Genomic DNA, 23,079 nt, shown 5'->3' on the forward strand with positions numbered 1-23,079 from the left:
ACCCTGCTATAAAAACCCACCCCCACACACACACTGTGAAAATGGTCCATTCTGACGGATAAAGTAATTGTGATGTACTGATGATCCTGAGAGGGCTTATTATATATAACCTATATGCTTCAAGTGGTGATCTTCTTTTGTGACCTAAACTATATCACTGCTTTGTGAACACTATACCATACGAGCTGTCTGTGGTACGGATGATTCAGACGCGTTCAGCCGTGGGACATTCACGCCTCAAAAGTAAATCCAAACAACATCCTTATTGTGTGTTTTATTTATTTATTTAACAAGGTAGTTTTTACTGTTTCTTCTATCTATGCTCGTATATATAAGGAAGCATACACCCAACGAAATATCTTCGTCCACACTTTGGATTACTGAATTGCCATGCGAAAAGCCAAGTTAATGACGTGTCTGTTGGATAATCCCTCCCACTAAGACTTAAGGGATCTGGAGAAATTGCCTTAGAGAGTCAAACTGAATGTACGGTTATCAATTAGTCGGAAGAAAGCTGCAGAATAGTTTAAACACCACTGTCGTGATGACCACCACCAACGCTATTGACCCTGAGAAATGAACTTAGCATAAGGATGACAATGCTTCCTCTTTTAACGCTAGCATTACCCTCCATAGTTGGCATTGCGCCAAACTGAATATTTATTAAAACCTTGGAGACGTTACCGTATTCTTGAATGATGTTTCTGCTGGATAATCATGCTGCTGGATTGTATTGACAGTGGAATGCTTTCTTAGCTTTAGGAATCTTTGTTTCCGGCAAATTCTTGCGCTTTACAGATTAGCAACAGTTTGGAGCTTTGTAGCAGAGGGCATTCCCACCACTCTTCAGAATTGGAGAATTATTTTTTCTCTTAAGCATTACTGTTATTTTAAATTGTGTTAAATTGTTAATTTATTAATATTAACTTCTTTAAATTGGTTGAATTTGCGCCAGATCAAACCTTCATTCATGTTATTGTTGGTTTGTTTGTTGGTTAGCATGTTGTGGTTTATTGTTAGCTATAGGAAAACCCTCGCCTTTTCTTTCTAGTTGCCATGACAGGATATGTTTGTATATCTTGAAATGTCTTGTTTTTCTAAAGCTCTGTAGTATAATTATAAATAGCTGTGTGGACAGGGAATGTTCTAAAGGGACGCACATTAATACTGAGATGCACACGGCAGATAGGTGTCCTCTGAGAGTAAATCTGATTAGAACTGGGATATGAATGTCATGGCTGCAGAGTTGGCTGTTAAGGAGAAGATAGATCGGGCATCAAATTAGCTTTTTGCATTTGCTGCTTCCAGTGGTACTGTAACATTATTAACGACTATTTTGGAATACTGCCGTTTTCTTGTAAAATAAATAAATAACTAGCTTACCGCTGTAACAACCCAGTTACAGAGAGGCAGCGAGATAGATGCCTTGAAGGCTCAGCCCAACGGCAGGACGACCATTTTTGCCTTTAAAGATGAACGTGTGACAATACTACCAGACACTTGAATTGCTTACATGACGCAAAACCAACCCAGGACAATATACAACAAACCACAGATAGCTTTTGGCAGGCAAGTTAACCGAAGAAACTGTCAGCAAATCACGGCTGGAAACAGACCCACTATCCATAATTACAGGCTTGCGCTTCCATCGTTGGCCAGGTATGTAGTTATGTAAAGCAGACGACCACAACCCCTCAGAAATCACATTTTCTGCAGATAAACCACTATCAAATAGCATGGCCATAATCAAACAACAGACTGCATTATATGAACCAAACTCATGTTTTCTCTTTCTCTCTGTTCTTTGTCTCTCTCAATCCTTCCTCTTGATCTCTGCATCTTTCTCTGTGCAATTGTTAATGTTTGTCTGCAGCTGTATGGTATATTTGTCTTGTGATCTTGCATTGACATTTCCCTGTCCCTTTCCCAACTCATATTTAGCTGTAGCGATTAGTTTTCAACAAACTCCTCCTCTGACGTGTGTGTGTATGTGTGTGTGTGTGTGTGCGCGTTGAAACACCTCTTCTAACCTCATTGGAAATGTGCTGTAAAGGGAACACTTCTTAAAAGAAAAAATGATCAAAAAAGTACCACAATAAAATTTGTTGCGGAAAAAACTGTAAAGTCTGTGTTTCTGCTTTCCTTGCCTTAATTTTTTTTCCCTCGAGTTCCTACCACAAAGAAATAATCGAATATTTTTCCACGAAAACACTGGACATTTGATAAACTACAACTCGTGAATGATCCCTTTGAACTCTTTTTCACAATATTTCCATATGAAAACAGATTCCTAGTGTCCGTTAAACTGGAAGAGATGAGAGGGGAAAATACTATCGACAATATGTACCAGATGTAAGCCCTTTCACCATCTCACTCACAAGTTCAATCTTTCCACCGAATGTATGGCCCCTAATCAGTAACTAATTCAGCCACCCCTGTTGTGCCAACAGCAAGCTCCATTTGCCAGACATTTTAAAGTCATGAGACACACTCGATGTAGAAATACCATGTTAATCATGCTAACTTCTCCAGTTCAATATTTTTCCAGCATTTTTACTTTTTCAGAAATTGCTAGATTAGTTTGTTTGCGCATTATCTTTTCTTCATCATATTAATACCCTTTCTTTCTTGTCTCTGTTCCCTTATGTCCATTACGATTGTTTAATGGTGCAGTATGCCAAACAGAGGCATCTAGCAGAAGGGACTTAGCAGAAAGTGAATATAAAATTCACAAGTATGATTTAATTAGGGTATAACCCAATGAAAATATGAGTCATTGTGCTTTCGTAACCTTAAAATGAGCCCTTTATATCTACGTAGAAAGAGGGTCCTTTTTCACAGAGCCTGCCATGTTGCATCGCCATGTTACTGTAGTAACCCAGAACGGACAATAGATAAAACTCTTTTCTTGCTTTCTTACTTGTAAGCTATGAACTATAGTTTTACTAACTAAATAAACAAATACAATTTATAAATCAATCATGACCTCCTCCCTCTGTACTTGGCAACAGCACATACTGTCACCTTAGAGTCCACCATAGCTAGGTCCCTGGGAAGAAAAGGGGTGATGGGGTTCTCAGTTGGTTGCAATCTGCAACCCCCCCACTAGAGCCCCCTAAATCCTACACACTGCACCTTTAAAGGTACTTATTTCAAGGCGTAGAATATTTTTTCCTTCTTCCTTCTTCAGGTATGATAAGCCTGTGTTCGCAACAACTTTGACGGCTGGATGATACTGGGTTGATGTTGGAAATTGGTAAATAGACTGCAATTATATAGCGCTTTTATCCAAAGCGCTTTACAATATTGCCTGCCATTCACCCATTCATGCACACATGCATGGTGGAGTCAACCAAGCCGACAGCCAGCTCGGCGAGAGCAGTAAGATTTCGGTGCCTTGCTAAGGGACACCTCGACACTCTGCTAGGAGGAGCCGGCGATCGAACTAACAGCCTTGCTATTAGCAGCCAACCCACTCTACCTCCTGAGCTACTACCGCACTTGCTTTAATACAGCCATTCAGAAGTTCTTATAATTACCGGCATTGACAAATTGCATTTTTGCGAAATGTATCTTTAAGTAACTTGTACATTTACTTTTAAGAATAACCTCTCCTATGAATTAAAGAGATTATACATTTTTGTGAATTATCATAAATTATCATCAATAAATAATTACCTCTGTCGCTAATGAGTTTCAGCAGTTTTATGCCAACATAGTAATTTCTAAGGACATTTCATTCATAACCTTCCGGTTACTATCCGGTGCTAAAACGATTACCCTATACAATTCATTTTGAGTTGTCAAATATACAAAAACAAAATATAATGTACATTCAGAATATGTGCAGTAAAAAATACATGCAAACATTATGATAGAGGTAAACAAGTATCTAAATATTCAGTACAGTTTGAGTGACATCTGGTGCACTGTCTATAGGTTTTAGAAGAGACACCTGTGGAACACCACAGGCTCTATCCAGCCAGAATCATGGGGAAGGCCACATTAGGATAAATGAAAGCGGCCCAATGATTCTGAGCAGAACCTTGCTGTCTGTCAAGATGAGGGCGGTCCCGGTACCAGGGGGAGCATGAGGGGTACGATGGGAAACACACATCCATGGCGGTAAAATAAATAAACAAAGCAACATTCTGTGCGAACCCTCTGTCTGAACATTAGTTGGACGGACAGGTGGGCAGACAGAAAGGCAGACACACAGGCAGGCAGCCATACATGAAGGCATGCAGGCAGACAGACACACACACAGATTTACCTACAGACAGGTAGAGGAAGTGAGGTAGAGACAGATTGTGCGGCCAACAGATAGACAGACAGACAGACAGACAGACAGACAGACAGACAGACAGACAGACAGACAGACAGACAGACAGAAAGACAAACAGGGAGACAGACTGCATCCTTTGAAGCTCCTTCTTGACATTGATATCATAGTGTCGGGTCAACCAGCAGAACTGATGAAACATAGCATGCAAAATGCTCAGGCTTACTCGCTGGATGGACTTCTTATTCAGCACACCATTGCTCTCCAGGCTGGTTGGAGGATTGCCATTATGGGGGAAGGAATGGGTGGAGCACGCTGCCAACACTGAAGATGCCCTTTAGCTGATTACCAGCGGCTTCCTCTTCCACAGCCTCCTCAGCGGGGGGTGTGTGGGCAGAGAGGCCGCCGCCGCCGCTGCAGCGCCGCGCTGTGTGCTCCACGCAGGAGGAACTGCTGAGTAAGCACGGTGGCAGCATAAGATGCTTAATTGCAGAAAGTGATTCCCCTTAAGCGTGGTAAGAACTTGCGCAATCCGTTAACAAAGATGTGTGCGTGTGTACATGTGCGCGAGTGTGTATGTGGCATATGCAGTCTGTCCACACTGGTTTCCTGTTCTTCCTCAAGACTCAAGCCGTGCCTATCATATGTACTATACACTTCACATGTCATGTGGATACGTGATATTGGGTGCATCCAAGATACCTTTTATAAACACACCATCACAAACACAAAGATAGGTGTTCATAGTCATGGGCAGTACACACGCAACATAAAGAGAGATTGAAACAGAGTTATAGCGATGCATTGCTAGGGAGAAGGAGGGAGAGAGATATAGAGGGATCATGATATATAGAGAGACGGAGAGAGAGGGAGAGAGAGAGAGAGGGAGAGAGACAGAGACAGAGAGATAAGGTGGGAGGAGGGAGGGAGAGGTTTTTCGACTGATAGATTGATCAGAGATTGAGAGAGGAGAGCGATTGAGGGGGAGGAAAATACCAAATGCTATAAATTATCATAGGCCTGTGTCTGATTGGCTATGAGGCATCTCAGACGGAAGTGCAAAATCATGTTGCTAGGGCAAAGGAAGGGAGTCCCCCCTCCCCTGTCGTTAGGACTACCAGTCCAGGCTATGAAGGCGGCAAATATTCAAATTAAGTGATATTTTGGGACGTGTATTCGCTAAAATTACTCAAATTGAAACGACTTTGCAGTCTACTATTTTCCTAAGATTCAGACAACAGGTAATACACCTTCTGTTCATCTCAAAAAATAAAAGTAGGTCACTTCAAGCTCAGAATACACCAATGTTTTATTATAATAGGTGGTGGGTGAATGTGGGGGGTGGTGGATAAAGATGTAGTGGTACCAGATCTGGTACATTTGGTTCAGCCACCCTAAAACCTGAAGTTTGACAGTAGCATAGATGTTCTCTGACATTGGTAAAACAGTATCACCTACTGGAAAGTAAAAGTAATCTCCTGGCGAAGCGTAACACACTACACAACATTTCCAAAGCAGAAAAATATAAAACACGTCTTGATACATGTCTTTACCATTAATTAATACAACGTATCCCCATAATGAGCCAAGGAAAGCAAAAATATAAGTAAAATAGGTGCAATCCGACAGTGCGCTGACATATTGGTTCATACCAATATCTTGAATAGCATATTACTACATAGAATATATAGGCTCGAATAACCTCTGACTTTTAGGGTCAAATAATAGATTTACATCATAAACTTGACATATTTTTAATTTTATACTTGTAAAAACAGTGGTTTGACGCGTCTTAAACAATGGTTTGACCGGGGCTACCCTTTGTTGTGATGTGGTTGGTACAGTCCGTTGGAGCTATGGCGGCGCTGGGCAGACTGGGAAGATGTTGCAGGTCGTTGCTGCACGCTTTTCCAAAGCAGAAAAATATAAAACACGTCTTGATACATGTCTTTACCATTAATTAATACAACGTATCCCCATAATGAGCCAAGGAAAGCAAAAATATAAGTAAAATAGGTGCAATCCGACAGTGCGCTGACATATTGGTTCATACCAATATCTTGAATAGCATATTACTACATAGAATATATAGGCTCGAATAACCTCTGACTTTTAGGGTCAAATAATAGATTTACATCATAAACTTGACATATTTTTAATTTTATACTTGTAAAAACAGTGGTTTGACGCGTCTTAAACAATGGTTTGACCGGGGCTACCCTTTGTTGTGATGTGGTTGGTACAGTCCGTTGGAGCTATGGCGGCGCTGGGCAGACTGGGAAGATGTTGCAGGTCGTTGCTGCACGCTTCACCCAAAGGACTCCTCTGTGACCTCAGGAGGTTAGGCAGGATGGATCGCACTATAGGACGTAAGACAATATGTGCATGTCTCCTGTATATGTTCTACATGTGAGCTATCCATGATCACAATGTGAGTGACAGTGGCAGTGGCATGTCATAACCTTGTTTACGCACATGTTCTGAATAAGTCAGGTTCAGTAACATTAGTCAACGCTTTGTAAGTGTAAATATAGCACATACACTAACATGCACTAACTCTTGATATATCGGGGAAAAGCTATTATTGCCACTGAACAATTACTAGATAATCGAGATGACAACACGTGTCTTTTATTCAGCAAAAAGGAATCTATTATCAGAGGACGTTGTAAAACTACAAGATTTTCAACAGAGGAAGCTTTCTGTGGCTCATCTCATCACGGGGCCAGAAGGTAAACAGTCGTGATTGCACTGAACCAACTGTTTAATAAACCTCAACATCCTTATCTTAAGTCTAATATATATATTTTTTTACAGGAAACTATGTTCAGGTTTTCCATCATAAACTGCTGAGGAATGAGCTGATACTTAAAGATGAACTGAGGCTGCTCCTTCACTTGTGCCAGTCTGTAGGTGACATGGTCACAGCCAAAGATGCTATTCATAGGTACAATCTGAACACATTTTATAATGTAATAAAACATAAGAAATGCAGATGCACATTTTTATTTAAGACAAATGCATGGGCTCAGCGCATGGTGATTAGACATGAAACGTATATTTGTGCGTGTACTTTACTTGACTGATTGGCATGTCTGCAATTCACCAGGTATCACGCAGAAAACAAAAACTTTGCTTTTGGGGAGTTTAAATTTGGTCCCCTCTTCATGAGACTCTGTTACGAGATGGGTTTGGAGGAGATGGCTGCTGCTACTATTACAGATAAGGTACTTTAACACACAACCATAGTCCATAGTCCAAATGTTTATATAAGGTGAACCATAGTCACCTTATATAAACATTTCAATAAATGTCTCTCCCTATTCTGCCCAACAGAACCTGACAGGGTTCTTCAACGATGCCACCTCCTTCAACATCGCCGTCGACATGTTGTTCACCAAAGGCTGTTATGAGGGTAAGTGGCCGTAGCAAACTGCCAGGGAGTTCAAATGCAAACTGAGTTCAAAACAAAGCGCTGGTCATGTGCCTTGTTAATGGAGAACGCGTTGTTGGTTGCAGATGCCATGGAGATACTGAGAGAGATGAAGAGCCAGGGGGTGGCATTCAATAAGGACACATATATGCTTGCTTTTGCTACCTGCTATAAACTGGTAGGAATCCAATGGATCCATATAGAAATTGCAAGTTCTAAATCTGCACACTGAATGGCTTAATGTTGTATTCATTCCCTGAACCAGCTTGCCAAGACTAATTATTTGTTTTTGTAAAGCTGGCAATACATTTCCGATGGTGCTTCTTATTGATATTATAAAAATGACTCTTGAGGTTGTTAGGCCAGAGCATTGGTTTCATTCAACAATACCTGGAACAGGTGAGTAGATTGATGCATGGTTTGCTTTGTACAGAATACTCCAGAATCCTTTAAGACTTGCACTACTCTGATAGAAGAGGGCCAGGCCAAGGACCGGTCCATCTCCCGCCATGCATACTGCTTTGCTGTGGCACTAGCCCTTCGACAGGTGGGTTTCTTATAAGATAATAAACCATTTGGTATCTTATAGTCTTCGGTCTAGTATCTGTTTGCATGGTATTTCAAGGCAATACTTTGCTAATTCTGTTGTCTTTTACTTTTTTGCTCAAGAATGACCCTCAGAAGGCACAGTCTTTATTTTCACAAATCACGAACGCGGAGAGCAGACTGTGTCAAAACCTGAAGGTAAGACTGGCAAATCACCATGTACCATACCATTGTTTCATCTGTTCTCTTATTGTTGTACCCAAGAGTGCTTTCCTTCTTGTTTGTAGGTCTTTATGCTGGCGATGTCCGGAGCCGTGACGGGAGCCTACTCTGTGCTTTCTGCGGCCGTGGCACCAAAAACGCCTTTTGTGAAGAAGCTGGAGTTCGCCAAGGAAGTGGTGAGTGAAACATAAATTTCTGTCTGATCATTTTTAAAGGGGGGGATATCATTCCACCAGACAAGCCTTTTTAAAATCTGGATAGAAAAGCAACATTTGCCACAGTCCACTGGGTAGGCTGGTGGATTGATCTATCCAGCATACATCTAGGTGGACACGATCAATAGTGATGTCACAGTGGCACACAGGGAGTAATCACACTCACACCTGGTGGCATGATATCAACCCTTTTAACATGTAAGGACATATACTAATAATAAGGACATGATGGATGTGTAGATTAACATAAAAAAGTGAAGCAGAATAGACATTTGCAAGTGAATGGAAAACATGTTTCCTGCTTAATTTTGTTAATTCAAAATTATCCGATTATTTCAGACAAAGCGGGACAAAACTTTTGTTGTCAGAAGAACAGATCTTTGGTTGTTTAATATCTCTTGCACCCTTCTCTGCTCTCCTCTCTTTTCAACTCTCGACTCACCACCATCACATTTTAAAGGGATTATGTTATGCTTTTTGGACTTTTCCCTTACTTCTAGGCCCCGTCAACGGGCGAAAACGATCTTTTCCCCTCCGTTTTCCTCGGCAGCATTTCAGGAATTTCTCCATAAAAATGGACTCATTGCAGAAACGCATCTAGCTGTAGAAATGCTGTAGAACATATTCAAGGCCTATACAGTATGTGACACTGGTTCGCCACCAAAAGAGGAAGAAGACGAGGCTGAGCATGCACATCAAGCCTGCACGCTGTTTACAAACATAGTCAAGGAGGAGAAAGCAGTTGCTAAACCTTGTATTGGGCAGAAAATAGTTTTTAATGTACAGTTAGTAATTGAATTTACCAAGGGGCTGTATTTAAACCCACAAAAATACAAAACAAAACAAACAAAACAAATTAGACAGAAATCTAACGTTGCCCACCTGGTGGGGGGGGGATGACGTCATCGTTTGCATATCTGGCATCCACACGAATCCTAACACGAAAACGCAGGGGGCCGTTTTTCTCTTTTCCACCCTGGGATCTGGTTTTAAAAAAGTGTGTTTGCAGGCACTCAAAAAGGCGGGTCCATCTGGACGGTCGGCCCAAACGTATAAGAGTTCTGCATTTTTACACAAAAATCGTTTCCGTGTGGACGGGGCCTTAGACTGTTATATGACGTCTGTTTAACATCTGCTAAGCTAGAAAGATGTTAGTCGGAGGCGAGCCAGGGGGTTATTCACGCCCACCGAGAACGCCCCTCAATAAGTGTGTAAAAACAGCTTGTTTGCACTCAAACCTTACTTACATAATAGTGTGATGTAAGTGGACAGTGTTGAAGAGCAGAAGTCCTGCCTCCCGGCTACCTGCAATGTTTACAACTTCTCGGGTGTGAATTTGCAGGCACGTGCGCAAAGCGTTCGACCAATCACAGCAGACTTGGAGTGTTGTCCAATCATAGCTGACTGGGCTACTCGGGAGAGGGGGCTTAAAGCGGCATTATACAAATCAGACTGTTTTTGAAAGATGCCAAAATTTGGTTTTGCAGAAATCAACAGTGTAAGAATAATAAGGGGTATTTTTGACATACATGCTGTGGCGACCCGGCCCCAGGAATATCTCGGTCAGGCAGAAATTACCACAGGTCACTGCTCGTTCAAAGCCCGGAAGGGCATTTATTTGTGCTTGAACAGAAAAACGTGTGGATGAGGGTCCAACGCTGGGTAAACGACAATCATACTATGGCTCCGTGAGCCATGAAAAAGGGTCAATGTTCTGGTCTCTCTGGACCAGCCGGTCTCGTCCCGGAAGAGGGAGGTTGCTCCCGTCTGGGGCTCCGATCTGCGGCGGCGATCCTTGTCCGGCGTGCGTCCTCCTTTGGACGTCCCGGGAATGGCTCAGTTAAGTCCAAACGTCCTCTCGTCCGTACTGGGCCCTGGGGGTTTTCTGCTCCTCCCGTGTCTCCAACTCCTCCCATGAAGAACACCGAGACACAGCCTTTTAAAGGGTACCCCTTCCTCCTCGTTCTCCGCAGGTGTTCTCTATTCGGCCGATTAGGGTGACGTAATTGGCGCCCTCTGGCTCCGTCTGCTGGATACCGGCGGTACACGCCCTCCACAACCTCTCCCCTGGGCCGCCTGGCCCGAGGGGTTGGGGCCGGGTTGCCACAATGCATGTAGCCCTACTCTAGAAGGATCCCCAAATGCAATTATTAACCCAAAAAAGCATGATATGGGATCTTTAAACTGTTTTTCCAGATTGAGCTTCTACGCTTGCGGAGTGAAGACGGACCCCACCAGCTGAGGGTGGAGCAGATGGTGTCAGCCCTCCAGAAGGCCGGTCAGGTGACGCAGCGCACTCTGGATGACATGCTCTGTCACACACCACCAGGGAGGAGGAAGTCCCTCCACGTGGTGGAGGACAGGAGAGTGAGCCGGCGGACTCTTAGGCCCTTACAGTCCACTCTGCTGTTGGAGTGATGGCAGTGTTTTTTCTTATATATATTATATATTCTTTATTGATTAGTTTGAACAATTGGCCAATTATACTTTGGCTGTTTGAAGTCCCATCTACCTCCATAAAAGAGGTTGACTTACATCTCTCCTTATTTGTTAGATGATTTTGTGAACCTCATGATACTAATATAAACATTGTTACAAACAAATTTTATTTTTGTTGTTTGTTGTCAGTTGTCATTAATATTGGCAGGGACAATTATTGAAAAACATGTACAGAAATGTTAATAAAAAGATATGAGATCATTATTAACAAAATGTCTTTGTTTTAATAATTTTATTCGAACCACAGACAATTATCTGACGCTTAACTCAAAACCTCGCTCCCAGGCGTTCTCAACTCCCGACGGAGCTCCCGGAACAGGATTCAGTAACGTGTATTTATCTGCTAGGGGGCATCCCTCTATGCATTGCCTGCTAGGCATAGAGGGACTTTCGGTAGAGGGATATCCTTTTTCTTTACATATTTCGGATGTTATCCCATGGTTTAAGACACAGCTCTATCTCTATTCTCCTTGTTCTAGCTATTGTTCTTGTCATGTTCTTGTGAATTCACAGTGCACTCAAGGACTGTCAATGCGCGTAAACAACTCATAGTGGTGGTTGTAAACCGGAAGTTCCGTTTCAGAAAGCTGGATAACGATACAGTTCAGGATAATCTCCCAGTCTAAAAACCCCACACGTAAACAAACGATGACGTACTTCCAGCAAACCCCTCCCTCGGCGCAAGGCTTACCTTTTGTCAAGGGGCGACGACGGGAGGAGAACAAGGGATAGCGTCAGCTTTTCAGGAAAACAGGGTGACGCATTTGACAGTCAAGTCAGACCTTTTATATTTACAAGAATAGTGAACATTTTCTATACACTAACTGGATCGCCTCAGGCCCGATGCGGAGTGCCGCTGCTGATCGCCACATGGCAGTAGTTACTCTTTAGCCTTTATGGTTAGCAGACTAGTGCTGCGAGGTTTAGAAACGTAGCATCCCCGGACCACAAATCGCTCCATACCAGGAGGGAACAAATTGGACATCTGTATCGAATTTGCTTATTGACAGCCAGTTGAGACAGATATACAGACGGATCATCTGTTTTCACATTGATATATTGATCTTCAGGTCCCGTCGACCAGGTTAGACCCAGCAGGCTGGTTAAACGGACTCGCTCGCTGCTGTCAGGTGTATTGTGTGTTTCGGGTCTAAATAATATATTTGGGGGCCAGCAGTCCACCATGAGCGCCGAGGAAGCCGCCGCACCCACCAAGAGCGTCCCCGAGGACGATGGCATGACCTGGTGGTACCGGTGGCTCTGCAAGATCGCAGGGGTCTTAGGAGGGATATGTGAGTACTTGGCCGAGTTGGTTTCTCTTGTCTTGTCTCTTGTACACTATGAAGTTTCAAGGATGGTTTAAGTTACATATTCTCTCTGACATACAGTCACTTCCACAACCTCTAGGTTCAGAGCTTTTGCTGAAGATGCCAGGATCAAATGAGCTTATTGTTCTATGTACAATTTGAATTGTGTTGTTAAGTTCAGCGTTTATGTCTATAACAAGACGAGTCATTCTCGTCTCCTGCATTGGTTATCAACTGCTCTGTTATCTAAGCAAGGCTTTGTCTCCTCACTCTGTCCCTTCCCTACAGCAGTGCACGGCATGGCAGCGTGTAGCTATCAACTACTAGTTTCAAAGTGTAGTGTAGTGTTGTGCTGTGCCCTTTTTTTTCAACGTGCCCAAATATACCATCTATACAATAAACCATAAAAAAAAGGACTCTAAACAGAAGAAAGAAACGTATATTTATTCCCTAAATCACAATGTGAAGAGCATCTCCCAGCAGGATTGGAGCCTTATTGACCTGCTCCACCCTCAGGGTGACTCTGTAGTGCCAGTGGCCGTATCACATTCACCTGTCAGACTGCTGCACCTTCACTGGGCTCTGTATTATTCAGAGGCCAGGGGACTATCAGGCCAGGACTATATGCTGCCTGTGTCTGTGCTCAAGTGTCATTCAATACATTCGATTTGCTAACAGAGGTCTGAAGGTAACGTCAACGGGCACAGTGCACACGCTGCCTCTCGATTTAAACCTGTGAATGTTAATGGCCTAGCGTAGCCTTATTTGTGTGTTCACACAGGGATAAGTCTGTGTTATTGTTGAGTTGGTTGTTCCAATCAGTATGAAGTCAGTATGACTATTGGATAGCTGATTAGTAGACAACAAAGCATGTGAATGCACATCTGTGTGGTCCTTCTTCATAAATCTCTGCAAGAATGTTTTACTTTGCATTCCTAATGAGTGGTATATGCAGTGTAACAAATGCATTTGACTTGTTTTGTCAAATATAACAAACACAATGAGACACCTGTTTTACATTATTGTCACATTTCAAAACACTATTTTGACAGGGATGAGCCTATTTGAAAAATAGAAACAACAATTGCAATTGCATTGTCTTTATCATCAAAGCCTTTTCAGGGTTAAGGTTAGGGCCATATTAACCTTAATCTGTGATTGCCATGGTACTCACATTTCATGAAATAGCGTGACCATGGTTTTCATCCCGAAACCAGATGGGAAATTGCGTGCGTTGGATTGCTTATTTGAAGCTGTAGTTCAGCTCTGTTAAGATCAACTAGATAAACACTGATTACCTACCCTCTGGAAAGCATTTGGATGGTTGTAAAGTTTAGTTGTATGTATGCTAGCTAGGTGTTGGATGGACTGTTAAGCTAAGGCATTGGGTAATAACTGGTAAAGTTGATTTGTTATGTTGTATATAAAGGCCTATTGGTTGAATTTGGTGGCAGTCCGAGTATGGAACTGTGAACTGCAATACAACATTGTCCTCCGCGTAGACATTGGCTAGTACCGAACACACATCTACAGCCATTGTGTTTGCCCATCCAGGGTTTTTTGGGTGTACTCCTTCCTCATTGTAAGGCTTGATGATAGAATACATGAAATTATATTTACTCTTCAAATCGTTTTAGGAATGAGTCTGTGAAACTTGTCAATGATTTTGTATATATTGTAAGTATACATTATGCAGTGAAATAAAGCATTCGATTGAGTATTTTATTGTATAAATGTAATTTAAAAAGTCTGATTACTTTACATGATTTCATACATGAGAACCCTGGCTGCCTGGCTGTCCTCTCTGTGTTTGGTCCTAACCAAACCCAGTGGTTGGTTGGAGGTTTAGCTGTGTTTGTGTTGTAATGTGTTTTATTTCTGGTCTAAATCCCTAAGCCTGTGCAGTGTCGGGAGTGTGGATGTGTGTCACTGTGAACCCCCTGAACATCGCTGCTGGAGTGTGGATGGTGTAAGTACAGCCTTTAATTTATAATAAAGGAACAAACAGTACATTGGATACTACAATGTTTGGAATTAAGTTCATACTTTCAAATCATTATTGATATATCTATTATCTATTTTTATATATATATATATATATTTATATATATATATATTATTATTAATACAAATTATTGTTCTGACAAATGCTCATGATGCATTTTCTTTAAATGTAATATGCATTCAATTAAGTGAACATAATAAGTAGAGTTTAATGAATGTCAAATAACGAGCTGATGAAACTGAAATGGAAAGTGTGCTGTGCATAGAATAGAAGCAACAAGCCGAACCGATAACAGACACTCTGAAAGGATGAGCTCTGGCACAATGACCCTTGTTGTGATGTGTGTTCGCCTCGCCCATTCCCCTTTCTCCATCTCCATCTACACCTTTCTGTTTTCTCTAAGTTTTCTTTATTTATAGTTTTCTATTTCAAAATTTTGTTTAGGAAAATTGTTTATTACAATACCAAGTTATTGCTCTGCCCACAATCCAAGGGAAAATATTGACAGGAGGTAAGTGGTTGTAGATGTGGTTCTTTCCAATGCATTTAAACGTTGCTATTACTCTAAGAACACAAAATAAAATACTATTCAAATTCTGACTTCATGTACGCCTGTGGCTGATCGGGTAGAGCGCGTACCATTAAGGCCCAGTACTGACTGGGTTCGATTCCTGCCCATGGTCCTTTGCTGCATGTCCTCTCCCCTATCCCATACCTACCTGTCAATCTCACCCTATTAATAAAACATTTAAAAAAAAAAGATCTGAATTCACAGCTTAATATTGTCTATATTAGTGTATTCAGTGTAAGTGTTTGTCTTCTGTGTGTTGAAGTGGTGTACAGAGCAATAGGTGATATGTGTGCTCTGCCTTCTCCCCAGGCTGAATGCCTTCGTCCTGTTCCTGTGTGAAGTCCCTTTTTGCTGCCAGTTCATAGAGTTTGCTAATGCAGTCGCGGCCAGGGCCGACAAACTCAAGCCCTGGCAGAAGGCCTTCTTCTACTGTGGGTGAGGACGACATTTAAAACCACAGAGGGTGAACTGTTTTGCTGTTACATTTTTAACATTGAGTCATTTCTGCAGAGACTTTTATCCAAAACGACTTACAAGAGAGTCTGAGAACAATTGAAGCATGCAATAAGAATTGAAGTAACAAAACAATGCCAACACGTTTCTAACAACAAGTGAATCAGAAAGTAGAAGGTAGTTGAATAGAGAACCCAAAATATTATTTGTGCGTTCTAGATGTATAAGTGGTAGAAATAACACATCTCTCAAGTGCTCAAAACAGTCAGTTTCTTAGGTGTTTCTGTTAGTGACAAAATGTATATTCCATATCTTGCTCGACTGACCTTAGAGTGTGCCCTGTTCGCGCTGTCTTTCCCTGTGTCTGCAGAATGGCTCTTTTCCCTGTGGTCTTGAGTTTCTCCATCACAACATTGTTCGGGAACGGCATTGCCTTCGCCACTGGAGTTCTGTATGGCCTGGCCTCCCTCGGCAAAAAGTATGTTCTTCTTACGTTTCGTAGATCAGATGGTTAGACGTGTAAAGAACATATTACTTTGATTGAAGCCAGGCATAAAATAATGTTTATTTTTCTCTAAATGCTTGAATAACCACTAATATTGACTGCTCATTGTTCATAATAAACTAGTTTTCAATTTACAAACAGCATCCTTCAATAAATCATCCATGTTATTCAGCATTTAATACCTTCAGAACCTTTCACTCCCCACGTTGTTTATTATTAACTAGAGCTGCTCTTATCTGGGCTGTACACTGCCTGCTGCTTGTTTTACTGACAACCTTTATCTGCATCATCCTCCCTCCCTCCCCCTTGCTCCCTGTCTCTCCCCTGCCTCCCAGGGGAGACGCGGTCACCTACGCCCGCCTGCAGCACCAGAAACAGGGCGACGAGGAGAAGATGACCGGGACCACAGACGAGTGAACGTCTCTCCTCACCTTTTATCCCCCTCGCCTTTTTTCCGTTTCCCCAGAGGGACAGTGGTCCTACCCGCCATTTTGGTTCCTCGCTCCCTATCTCCCCCCTCCGTCCCTTCATCCTTTAAACTTTATAGGTTGACAGCCACCTTGTCAAACTCATTGTATTTATTCACTGAGACGCTGCATTGTGTTGTTCGGACCCAGTGCGAGCCCTCTGAATAAACGTTATGTGGTGTGTACACGTAGATCCCTCTTTAAGTTTAATTTTGGACTTGAGTTGAGATTTTGGGGTTTTATTTAATTGTTTTTGCTACTGTGAACTGTGTAATGTATTCCTTGGAACCTATGAGCCTTTCAGGGAAATCTGAACAGAATCAAACATTGTTTACCTGACTAATCCTACCTTTACTGAGGCATGTTATTCAGAGTGGCTTGGCCCTGATTGTTACTCACCAGCCCAAATGCAGGGTTAGCCATTCGGATTTAAAAACATGCTAAGAAATACACTAATTCCACTACAATAAGGGACTTTTGAGCATCAACGTATTATATATATATATATCAATATATAATACATACTTTGTAGATTTGCGTTGATAATTCTGGATGGCAGCCTAGGTCCATGTTGGCATCAGGGAAATGTTTACAATTAGGAATGTATTCTATTTCCCAAAGAGGAAGAATTTCAGCACCCATTCTGTTTTATGTTTTGTTTGATTTGTTTCTATAAACGTCCTCTCATGGTCAGTCAAAGAGTTTTGGACCTTTACATACCGTCGGTCATCTTCACCACTCCATTGTGTCAGTCTACGTGGAATGTGTGGAGATATCCCTTTCCAGTGGACTTCGTGTTTCTGCTTTCAAGATGCCAGCACTTACACTTTGGCTGCAGGTTGTTGGTTCAAAGCCGCTTACCATTCACTGTAACTTTGTAGTCATTTAGCGGACACTTTCGTCTAATGGAACTTGCAGTGGTCTGAGATACCGGAGACACCTTGCAGTGATCCCAGCTACAAGCATTTAGGGAGATAGGGTACGTACCCTATAGGGAATCTACAGGTAGAATGGGAAAGCGAACCCTGCACCTTTAATCTGGGAGGGGAACTGCCCAGCCGCTACACTCCTGCCTCTACCCTGCGATGTAAGCCTCTTATAAAAATGCTTTTGAAATACTTCTTAACTTTGTAGTGTTCAGGGGAGAGTTTTGATTAAGTGTTAGCCCTGTGTTGTTTATTTAGTGCTCCTAAGTATCCCCCCACGACCCCCTTCCCCAAAAGTGTCTTGATTCAGGGACTACTTGTTGTGTATGCACAAACACAATGGCGGCTGTGGTTTGGCCTTTTGTCGGTAGTCGGCCGGTTGCGTTGTGCGGAGCCAGTGAGTTCCTGTCGTTCCCTTACAGTGTTTGTGTTACTTGCCTTGCCTTTATTTGTTAAAAGGGATTGCTCATTAAACCCTCTTGTGCACACGGCTCTTACGGTTGTGTAGTGAAGCCTACCCACTGAGCTGGGTCTTTTTACACCAATGCCCACTGACCTTTTGTGTGCAATGCAATGGATACCAATGAATGTGTAGTAGCTTTATAATGAACACAACGTAATGAGCCAGCGTATCAAACTTAAACTAATGTTTAGGCCTTGTGCATTAACCGGTAAGCAGGCATTAAGGATTGTAGCGGCGGTACTGCGTTGATGTGTTTGACATTCGATGGTCCTTTACATCTGATGTCGTATAGCGCAGTAGGGGATATGTGAATGAAATGTATTTTGATTTGAACTGTGTGGTTGCTGTGACTTTGGGGATTAAACAAGGCTGACAATACTGGTACTATAAGCGCCCGCATTTGATTTGATTTATCATGTCTCCTTTTTTTTTGTTTCTTTCATTTCCAAAAAATAAAATGTCTGTCTTTAAATTGTGTTTTTGGTTGTGTTTCATCTATTGGATAATGTGAAAAATGTACAAACAAATATGGCTTTAATGCAGAATAGGTGTGAAGGGAATTATAAAGATGGGATTCTGTAAAAACTAAAAATAATAAAGATCTTGCAACAAGCTGGAACCCTCGGTCAGCTTTAACATTAAATTAGTCATGAACAGATGGACATTCATATGAATAATGTATGACTACAAGTTATAGGAATCATATAATTTAAAAAGGTCACAATTTATTTAAACGGAACATCAATATTGAAACGCCATTGTATCATAATGTACTTCTGACTTGAACAATCAATACAGAAAGAGTACACAACCAGAGGTTTGGAGGCTTCACACTTCTCATTACACTCATCATGAGGAGTTTCCCAATGGGGATTTAGCGCCTTGGTTCAAACAGGATCTCAAGTAGAGTTTGTCAGTGCATGTGATTATTGTTATTCCTTTTCTTCTTTATTCCACTACCACTTGTTTGCTTAAGTATCATTTACTTATCAATGATACCCTATTCAGCACTCTGTCTCTTCGTGTGTATTTACATGTTTGTGTAAAGCATCACCCCACAGGGGATGCGGTTCTTCACTGTCAGTATGCTGCTGTCCTTCGCATTCTGTATCCTTTTCCAAAGTGGGTCAACACTGCTCAGACAGGTCATTATTATCCATCGCGATCGGTTTCAGGAACACACAATACTAAAGGAATTGTACACTACCATGCATCTCGTCAGCGGTATGATAAAAGCATCTTGTGGAGATGAGACGGAGGACCATCCTTTAGGGGGCGCATCGGCACTGTTTTTCCTTGTAATTGTCGGTCCTTTTCATTAAAGGTTTCATGTCTTAACTGACATGATTATATTATATTAAACCACCACATACATTCCATATCTATATGTCTGCTCACACGCTAGAAAGAATGCCTTGATTTGAGCCGTGTTTGTGTGTGTGTGTGTGTGAGTATGTGTGTGTGTGTGTGTGTGTGTGTGTGTGTGTTTGTGCGCGTGCACGCGGGAGATTCATGCATAGACATAAAAACGGAAACCCTCGTGTCTGGGGGAAACATAATATATTCTCTAATTATTTTCTGTGTGTGTGTGTGTGTGTGTGTGTGTGTGTGTGTGTTTGTGCGTGTGTGTGTGTGTGTGTGTTTGTGCGTGTGTGTGTGCGTTTGTGTGTGTGCGTGCCTGCGTGTGTCGGTGTGCGTGCGTGCGAGTGTGTGTGCGTGCGTTTGTGTATGCGTGAGAGCATAATACTGTATGTAGGGATATTCTAAACGTTCATACCCTGCTTACTACGCCTTCATGGGGGCAGCATCAAATCACCTCACTTATTATCCCGCAGAAGGATTTGAAATGCAAATGCAGGTCGTTTCCTACGGGATGGGACCGGGTTACGTCATGCTTGGGGAACTTCCCTCCAATGGGAGGCTCGCTGTGCGCGCATACGGGGCGATACGGCGCAACCAGCGACCGCACAGTTTTCAAACACGGCCAAGCGAGCACTTCAGAGGCACCTGCGGAAAGGAATCGCTTATTATAGCGGGATTCCCCCTCGGATCTAGGAACCAACTCATAATTTATTACAAGTTCGTTTCCATCGTGTTTACCGGAGATGTTACCGTGGAAACAACGCACATGAGGCTTCCCTTTCCAAGACCCCGGGCGCTGAGACGTGTTAACTTATTGGTCAGATCGGGACCCGGTGCGCGCTGAGGCTGCAGGCTGCACACTACAATGGTCTGCTTCTCCACGAGCAGCCTGAGGTTGGAGCCGTCTTGGGCCTGCTCGTTAGATATGGGGAACATCGCTTTCACGTTGGCTTGTTAAAATCACTTTTTGGTGTTGTGAACCGATCATGCCTGCGAGGAACAGGTACAATCTGGTGGACGATTTGGCCGATTCGAGGGTGCCTCTCCACAACGAGGAGGCATACCAGCATGGAATACACTTCCAAGCCAAGGTAATATAAATATATGCAAAAAAACCACAACATTTATCCGTATATTACTGTTTGCGGACTACTTTCTTAGGTGTTCTGAACCAAGGTGTATCCTTATTCGCCCATCATGTGTACGTGTGACCTGGGTTAGAAGTGGCAGGTGCCTGTAAGGACAACGTTTCTTAACCGTAGCGGCAGGGTCGTGAAATACCGTAATCTACCTCCTGTTATCTGTAAAACCCTGTAGTATACATTCATACCAGGACTGTGTTTGGGGAAGACATTTAACATACAAAACCTATTGGAAGACGTTGGAACCCTAATGAATAGCCTAAGATGTTATGTAATAGTCTAATAACGTCATATTAACTCATTTATGTTGGGATCTGCGTTACACCGGACAAGGCTGCAGAAATGGAAGGGTAGCGACAGATCTGGGAGCTGCCAAAGCCTAATGTTTGGGTGAAAGGTCAACAACGTTTTTTGGGGGTCTTTAAAATGCTTTACAATCAACTCATCTGTGATATGCTTAAAAACCATCCGTTTTGTAATTTGTATTATCTAAAACAGATCAAACTCATGAGTGATAATTATTTAGGTGTGTGTACACCTATACCTATACACCTATACCGTGTGTGTAGGCCTATACCTATGATGGCGTTTGTGGGTGTAAATGTTTCTAATTGTAAGTTTGTTTGTTTTCAACAGTACGTGGGCAGTCTGGATGTCCCGAGACCAAACAGCCGCATGGAGATCGTGGCAGCGATGAGGAGAATCAGAGTAAGAGATGATAATAAAACACACACACACAGACACACACACACACACACACACACACACACACACACACACACACACACACACACAGACACACACACTCATTCACACAATTATTTTTGACAAAACAAATACGTATTGTAAGACAATCTTTTGTTGTCTTACAAAGTTGTTACATTTTTGGATTTGGAAAAAGGGGTGTGTGTGCATGTGTGTGTGTGAGAGAGAGTGAGATAGATTGTTACTCTTTGCAGTGTGTCTCTGTGTGTGTGTTTAAGTGAGAGAGAGCGAGAGATAAAGACAGATAGATTGTGACTCATGGCATTGAACATGATGATGGCCAGCAAGGTAGGACTGTTGGCTCCGAAATCAGTAGAGCGTAGAAATATACGTCAATATCATTCCTCCTGAGTCCCTCCTTGCGACCTTTGCTCCTCTCCTCAGGTTTCAAAACAGGTAGCCTACCCTCTTAACCATGACTTAGGACCAAAGACAGGTCTCTAGAGACCAGAGATTAAAGAGCGGAGGTGAATCACCACTCACGAGGGAAGTCTCAACACGACTTGCTGAGTAACGGATGTAATAGGAAAACCCAAAGAGCCTGTTGAACGTGTTGATTCAAACTAAGCATGAATGGCAAGCTCTAATGCTCTGTGTCTCAAACGCACACTCACACTCACTCTAACTCTCACCCTCACACACCCATAGGCACACACACACACACACAAAGACACGCACACACACTCTCTACCTGTGGTTGGGATGTTGGTGTGTGCAGCCAGACTTGTGAAAGAAAATATTCCCTGCTCTCTTATGGTGGGATTGGTAGGAATGCACGTGTATGTTTATTGTTGACCAGCCTATTATATGAGATGGGCAGTAATAGATAACTAGCCATACCAATCAATATGTTTTCCCAAAACTAAGCGTCACTGTGAAACTCCCAAAATGGTTCCTGAGGAACACTCTGCTGTGTGACAGTCCCGACCAGACTGGAACACATTTCAGGACTCCTGCCAAGCAAAATGTTATTAGTTTCCCTCTAAATTGATATTGCCTGGCATGGCGTGCCGGACTGTTCTTGGCTCTTTCTTAGCCGGAGAATCATCGGCCCCGCCGCAGACTGAGGGGACAGCAGTCGGAGCCAGGTGGAGGAGTGACCTGTGCTTAAAAGTGAAGGGAGGGAACGAATCGGCACTGAATGTAACAACAATGGAGAAGTTGTAGAGGAAGTAACTGAGCCCTTACACCATCTGATATAGACATGGTGTGTTGCTGTTCTCTCTCTGTTAGCATTAATGTTTGAAAAGCTGAGGCACACACACACACGGTGTGTGTGTTCCTGGGTTTGTGCGTGTGTGAGGTGTGTGCGTGTGTCACACGCATGCACCTGTTGTAGCTGCACAGTGAACGCTTGTATCTGTTCGCATCGTTTGCATACAAATGCAATAGGCAATGTATGCAAAATATCTATCTTTTGAGCAGAAGAACTCATCCATCCTGAAGCCATCCCTAGACTCTCTCACTCTCTCTCTCCCCCTCTCTCTCGCTCTCTCTCTCTCACTCGCTCACTCACTCACTCACTCACTCACTCACTTACTTTCGACTCTTCTACTCTCCTCTCCTTACTAAAATAGATGGGCTGGATTTAGAGCATCTCAGGTTAACTACTCAGTGCTCACTGGGATGACCGCTTCTAGGCTTGAGAGTGTGTGTGTGTGTGTGTGTGTGTGTGTGTGTGTGTGTGTGTGTGTGTGTGTGTGTGTGTGTGCGTGTGTGTGCGCGCGCATGCCCTCCTGAATATTTTTATGAGAAACTCCATGGCTCCCTGGGCTCCGTGTCTTCAGAAAGCCGGCGTCTTCCTCCCTCCATCCGTGACTCCCAGGCAGGACGGTGCAACATGAAATGCTTTTTGAATGGCAGGGGTCTTCTGGGTTGTTCTCACAAGAAGATGCTAGCATCACTCCAACGAGAAC

At 42.7% G+C, this 23,079-nt stretch overlaps 3 protein-coding genes across 3 annotated transcripts in view; all 3 read left to right on the forward strand.

The window, feature by feature from the left end:
- The first annotated feature begins 6,536 nt into the window (after positions 1 to 6,536).
- On the forward strand, positions 6,537 to 11,350 carry ptcd2 (pentatricopeptide repeat domain 2). Its single transcript, XM_079735970.1, has 10 exons — positions 6,537 to 6,651; positions 6,922 to 7,014; positions 7,100 to 7,229; positions 7,392 to 7,509; positions 7,619 to 7,697; positions 7,802 to 7,893; positions 8,149 to 8,262; positions 8,385 to 8,459; positions 8,549 to 8,659; positions 10,895 to 11,350. Exons 1-10 carry the CDS (start codon positions 6,540 to 6,542, stop codon positions 11,114 to 11,116), a joined length of 1,146 nt encoding a protein of 381 aa, XP_079592096.1. The 5' UTR covers positions 6,537 to 6,539; the 3' UTR covers positions 11,117 to 11,350.
- A 528-nt stretch (positions 11,351 to 11,878) lies between these two features.
- Positions 11,879 to 18,358, forward strand: cacfd1 (calcium channel flower domain containing 1). The gene is made up of 5 exons (XM_079734652.1): positions 11,879 to 12,489; positions 14,401 to 14,473; positions 15,390 to 15,515; positions 15,904 to 16,011; positions 16,374 to 18,358. The coding sequence occupies exons 1-5, from the start codon at positions 12,381 to 12,383 to the stop codon at positions 16,453 to 16,455; spliced, it is 498 nt and encodes a 165-aa protein (XP_079590778.1). The 5' UTR covers positions 11,879 to 12,380; the 3' UTR covers positions 16,456 to 18,358.
- Positions 18,359 to 19,879: 1,521 nt separating this feature from the next.
- LOC307074081 (uncharacterized protein) overlaps positions 19,880 to 23,079 on the forward strand; it is a 37,902-nt gene continuing 34,702 nt past the window's right edge. Inside the window, exons 1-2 of the mRNA XM_079734083.1 lie at positions 19,880 to 20,347; positions 21,035 to 21,106. Coding sequence (XP_079590209.1) covers positions 20,243 to 20,347; positions 21,035 to 21,106 — 177 coding nt within the window. The 5' untranslated portion in view covers positions 19,880 to 20,242. The remainder of the gene's footprint in view (positions 20,348 to 21,034; positions 21,107 to 23,079) is intronic.

This window comes from Pollachius pollachius (assembly GCF_949987615.1).
Source record: "Pollachius pollachius genome assembly, chromosome: 4".
NCBI lineage: Eukaryota > Metazoa > Chordata > Actinopteri > Gadiformes > Gadidae > Pollachius > Pollachius pollachius.

Bases quoted from the DNA above. Each gene is read 5' to 3' on its own strand.
- ptcd2 (XM_079735970.1), top strand. From the start codon at position 6,540: ATGGCGGCGCTGGGCAGACTGGGAAGATGTTGCAGGTCGTTGCTGCAC. The intron at 7,510-7,618 runs GTACTTTAACAC...TCTGCCCAACAG, and splicing joins CTGCTACTATTACAGATAAG to AACCTGACAGGGTTCTTCAA. The intron at 8,263-8,384 runs GTGGGTTTCTTA...TTTTTGCTCAAG, and splicing joins TGGCACTAGCCCTTCGACAG to AATGACCCTCAGAAGGCACA.
- cacfd1 (XM_079734652.1), top strand. From the start codon at position 12,381: ATGAGCGCCGAGGAAGCCGCCGCACCCACCAAGAGCGTCCCCGAGGAC. The intron at 15,516-15,903 runs GTGAGGACGACA...CTGTGTCTGCAG, and splicing joins AAGGCCTTCTTCTACTGTGG to AATGGCTCTTTTCCCTGTGG. The intron at 16,012-16,373 runs GTATGTTCTTCT...CCTGCCTCCCAG, and splicing joins CTGGCCTCCCTCGGCAAAAA to GGGAGACGCGGTCACCTACG.